Source organism: Opisthorchis viverrini (assembly GCF_000715545.1).
Source record: "Opisthorchis viverrini unplaced genomic scaffold opera_v5_99, whole genome shotgun sequence".
NCBI lineage: Eukaryota > Metazoa > Platyhelminthes > Trematoda > Opisthorchiida > Opisthorchiidae > Opisthorchis > Opisthorchis viverrini.
In genome coordinates this window covers 1,176,601-1,181,384 of record NW_008751754.1, presented here as the reverse complement: position 1 = coordinate 1,181,384, position 4,784 = coordinate 1,176,601, and the positions used below count along the sequence as shown (strand labels likewise).

At 45.4% G+C, this 4,784-nt stretch overlaps 1 protein-coding gene across 1 annotated transcript; it reads left to right on the top strand.

Moving 5' to 3' along the window:
* Nucleotides 1–412: 412 nt before the first annotated feature.
* T265_05289 (hypothetical protein) lies at nucleotides 413–3,154 on the top strand (the record flags this gene model as incomplete). The annotated part of the gene is made up of 1 exon (XM_009170264.1): nucleotides 413–3,154. The coding sequence occupies one exon, from the start codon at nucleotides 413–415 to the stop codon at nucleotides 3,152–3,154; it is 2,742 nt and encodes a 913-aa protein (XP_009168528.1).
* Nucleotides 3,155–4,784: the final 1,630 nt, after the last annotated feature.

The window sequence follows — 4,784 nt, the reverse complement described above, 5'->3', positions numbered from 1 at the left end:
TCTAGCCCTTCCTACTCACCACCCCCGCTCCCGGCTTCCCACGCTATGGGTGGAATTGGTTGAATGAGACCTAATCCATTCTACCGTGGAACGAAATAGTCAGGTTCACTGTGGTACTTGCATCAAACCGAACTGTGACATGTGAACAGAATCCAACGACATACCTGCTAGAAATTACACTCAAAGGATTAACATCTATCCATCCGGATGTAATTCGATAGCACAGAGTACTTTGTTCGTTATCCGGAGTCAGGGCTAATAAAACAGTCATGATTTAGTCGTTACCAACTGGTGGCTTTCATCTTCTGAATGATCCAGAGGTTGGATTATTTGCAATCGCGCACTCAAGGTGGATGATAGAGTGAAACAGATGGTTGATGCATGAGTTGAACACCTTGAACTTTACGACTTCATGGGCACAGTTCTGTCCAACTCTTCATCCGCGGCACATGTGGAAACCAAAAGCCATCAGTTTCACAATCAGTGTTACCTCAATGATCGCGCCAGTTTAACCGACCTATCAGACCATTTATACCCGAAGCGATCATTGAACAGGCGAAGTTCCAATGACTATGGCGATCCAAGTTTGCTCGAAGTATGTTCTTCTAGGGTGACGCATAACGGATGTATTCGGAATTCGACTTACCAGCCAGGAGGCTTGAGATCTAGACAAACGAACTTGCTGGCCACCCCTATTGCACCCGGCTCGACGGGCTTGAAACGGATCATATTTCCGGGCCTGTCGAAAAAAACGAAACCGGTGAACCCAACCGTAACTGTCCGTAAAGCGCAACGTTCTCAGTCTGGTATCGCGACTTTCAGGGATCAATGTGAAGAGACATTGGGTTCGGTGACTCCGTCCATCTTCCGGAGAAGATCCAGAGGAAATTCCTATTTTTCAAACTACCCCCACCATCGTGAATTGAGGAATAGTGGAGTCAGCTTTTCAGCTGCCTTAGAGGATTCCGAGTACCAGCAATCGCAACATGAAATCGACGCCATTCAACCATACACCGACGAAAGACGAGGGAGCTATGCCAATGGTGGCCGAACTGGTACACCTTACTGCGGACCACATGACAGTCTTAAGCCCATGTGCACAGCATGCAAGCATTTATCGATCTCGTGTTACCAGCCCAGTCCCGTGAAAGCTAATCTGAATGCAGAACCATTTGCTGGGCTGAACTCACACATTCATACGTCAGACACTGTTCAGCCACCGCGACACGTACACTTCAATTCACGCCGTCAATTTTCAGAACCAAATGCATTTATGCAAATGTCTCATGCATCATGTGTGACCTGTCTGGAACTGCTGAATCAAGTTCCACTGGTGAGGACTAGTCCACAGCGGCCAGTCTCGAATTGTGAATGTCAACATGATATGTATACTGAGACTGAGAGAAGGGTTAATCCAGTGTGCGATTTATCTGGAAGAATGCATCAACTTCAACGTTGTGCTTCGAGCCATTCCACAAGCAGACGAGTTATAAAAGGAATGCCTCACCAGCACAGTCCATCTGATGGTGTTACTGCGTCATCCGGAAACCATCCCTATCACCATTCGATCCCAGCCCATTTGGGAAATGCTCGAATAGAGTGTTCTCCATCCTACCGTCGTGACAAGAAACCATATGCTTTTTTCTCGCAGCTTTCCATTAACGCTGCGAGCCCGACCCGAGTCATTGGATCACCCCATCCAGTCATTGCACACCGAGTTCAGTCGTCCGTTCAACCCTCTCCTGCTTCCAGTCGTATTCCAGCAGTACCAGAGGAACCACTTACTTCTTTTGGTAAATCTCGAGAATACGCCGGTATACACAGACGAAATACAACCGTTGTGGAAATATCGCCACAAGTGCCAGCAAATGAGCCTGGAATCGAGTCTAAAGATTTTAGCTGGGGTAAGAACCTTACCAAGTCCTTATCTTGCTATGCACTCAGGTTTTTCAGTCAGCATCATCAAGCAAACAGCTTCCGTTCTCGAGTGGTGGGAAAGACGGACACGGAAAATTTCCCTCGAAGCATGATCCCCAGACTCAGGGCTGAAAAGAGCAAGCGAAAAGTTTTAGAAAAGTCTCAGGATAAGAAACAGCCTGGTATTTCAGCCCAGTCGAAATCTGGACATGAAAAACATCAGTTAGACTGGGATGTAGAGAGCTCACAAAGCACACTTTGTCACAGTGTACCATGGTGTGAGAGTCGACCTGTAGTACTTTCTAAAAACACCGCCTCTCAGGCTTGCGCAGAAACACATAAACCAGCTGATGTTGAAGAAAAAAGGATACCAAATTCCAACCAACCAATACGGAACAATCTCCCTAAACTATATCTTTCCGAATGTCAGGGACACCAAACCGAACACTGCCTGATCCCGTACTCAACTACCTCCTACTGCGGTTTTAAACTCGAATGTGATTTGGCCAGCCAGTGGATGCGCAAAGAAGGTCGATCGATTCACTATTGCGCACATTCTGTGGATCCTAGACAAACTGGTTTCAAGGCTAGTACCAGTGAACTGCTACGATGTTTATCATTTTTCGTTGTCGCTAGACTTCAGCTGGCCTCTCTGAATACATCGACCAGTAGGACTCGATCAAATCGCTTACGTTTACTGCAGCCAAATATTATTGTCAACTGGATTCGCGCAGTCGATCGGGCATTACTGGTTCAAGGATGGTCAGAACTGGCATTTATGAATCCGGCGAATGTTGTCTTCTTATTCATGATGCTTAAAGACTGTTTGAAATGTGCCGTCAACTCTGAACGTGAACTTCACACCATTGTAATGGCCTGTCTTTACTTGTCCTACTCTTATATGGGTAATGAAATTAGCTACCCTCTCAAACCATTCCTAATCGCAGAAACCAATCAATTGCTGATGGAGAACAACAATGGGAATCGAAAGGTCTTCGATAGTGAGAATGCACTCCTGAACGGTTTCGAGAGCTCGATTCGTGCAAAAGTCATAGACCAAGTACGCAACCGATTCTGGCAATATTGTCTACGCATTATCAACGCCAAATCCCAAGATATGTTACACGTCAATGCAGATTCGCTACGATTTACAGAGTTATTTAGTGAACTCAAATCCTACGATTCCCAGATTTCGCCAGTCAGTGTACCGGTTCGTCTGTCAAGCACACCCAAATAGCTGTTAACTGATTACCTCCGAAACACAGAATAGCAACAAACCCACCAGGCTCTCATGGCTGTATGTGTACATACGTGCAAATACGGGCAGAATAGCACACACACCCCTACATACTTAATACTCGATTAATGAATATGATGATCATCTCGAAACGAATTCAACAACCTAGTTGACATTCCGACCGTAAGTTGACAGCGAAACTTGTTAATGCGTCTGTCTTTCATTTCTAGTTTGTACGAGACCGTATTCAGATTTTAGCCTTCTTTTTTCTTTTTTTCACTCTCCCTCTCTATCTGTTTCTCTCTCAAAACACCACCGTCACTATTAATCCCTCGTCTCCATGTGATCGAACTCGAAACAAGTTCACTTTGGTCTTTCTTGACTGGATCACGCACAACTCACGTGACCGTAATGAGAAGTTAATTCGTCTCATCATATTTCCGCTATTGTGAAGAACGAAAAAAAGTCAACCATAGAGATACACTATGGAGAACAGTTAATAGACTACTACCTCACCTATCCTTGACAACAGATCATTAAAGCTCACCTGCTGACCGAGCCCAGCCACTTTGCGCCATTCAGGTCACTATCCGCCCAGTTGGTGATAAACTTCATCCGCCGATTCTTTGTTTTTGTCTGTTGGTTCATTTGTTACTTGACTCTATAGTGTAAAAAAAACTCATGTACACTAGCAGATTAAATTGCTTTTTATCTCCCGACTATCATTTTTTGTAGGAGCAACACTCATGAAAAACCATAGGACGGCCCGGTATTTGTCAGCATAAAGGAAATTCGAAAGTTTAGTTACGACACAGATTTCAAGATATCTGATGGTTGCCACTGAAGCCGCTGGTATCGAGTAATCTTGAGGGAATGCGGAACGTAAGTAGAGCGATATTCTGCCAGCGGTGCCCCCATTCCTAGTTGTGAAACATCATACTAATGGCGGTCAACATACTGAAAACCCGGAAACAGGTCGCTTGGCATCTAGAGCATGAAACGACAAATTAAAAGCTGCCGTGTCGTGCGCCCAACGTACTCCGCTGAACAACAGCAGGAGAAGGAATACACAACCACATTCCGGGTGAGGACTGGTATCTTGTCTTTGAGGTTTAAGTTGAGCAAAGGGTTTGTTGTAAACCAAGACCACAGATTTCCAGCCGGAAACGTGCGTTATAGGAATTGAAACAGGCAGCGATTGGCTATGTCCACCAACAGATCGCCTTTATACGATAAACTCAACTATATTGGCTTCCTTCCAACGGTCGTGATAGGCGATTGGATAGGGCGGTCGGACATATTCTTGATTATAAATCTCTCCGGATAACCATTGGCTCGAGGCACGTAAGCAAAGTGCTGCAGTTCGGAATCCAGTGTATCAGGAGAACAAATACGTTTTGCTCGGTTCGTTAAAGCTTGAATCAGGGTTCGTTTCCACCTCAGTGGCACAAAACTCAGGAAGCTTGTGTGCTGTCCCGCCCACGTGAGATTTCTGTAGACAGACTTCCGAATCGAACCCGTGGGAAGTCTGACTAACCTAACGTCCAAGAAGTAGAAAGCGTTGTCACTTTCAGTTTCAAAAGTGAGCTGAATAGCAGGATGTGCCTGGTTGAAGTTGGTCAGGAGAGCA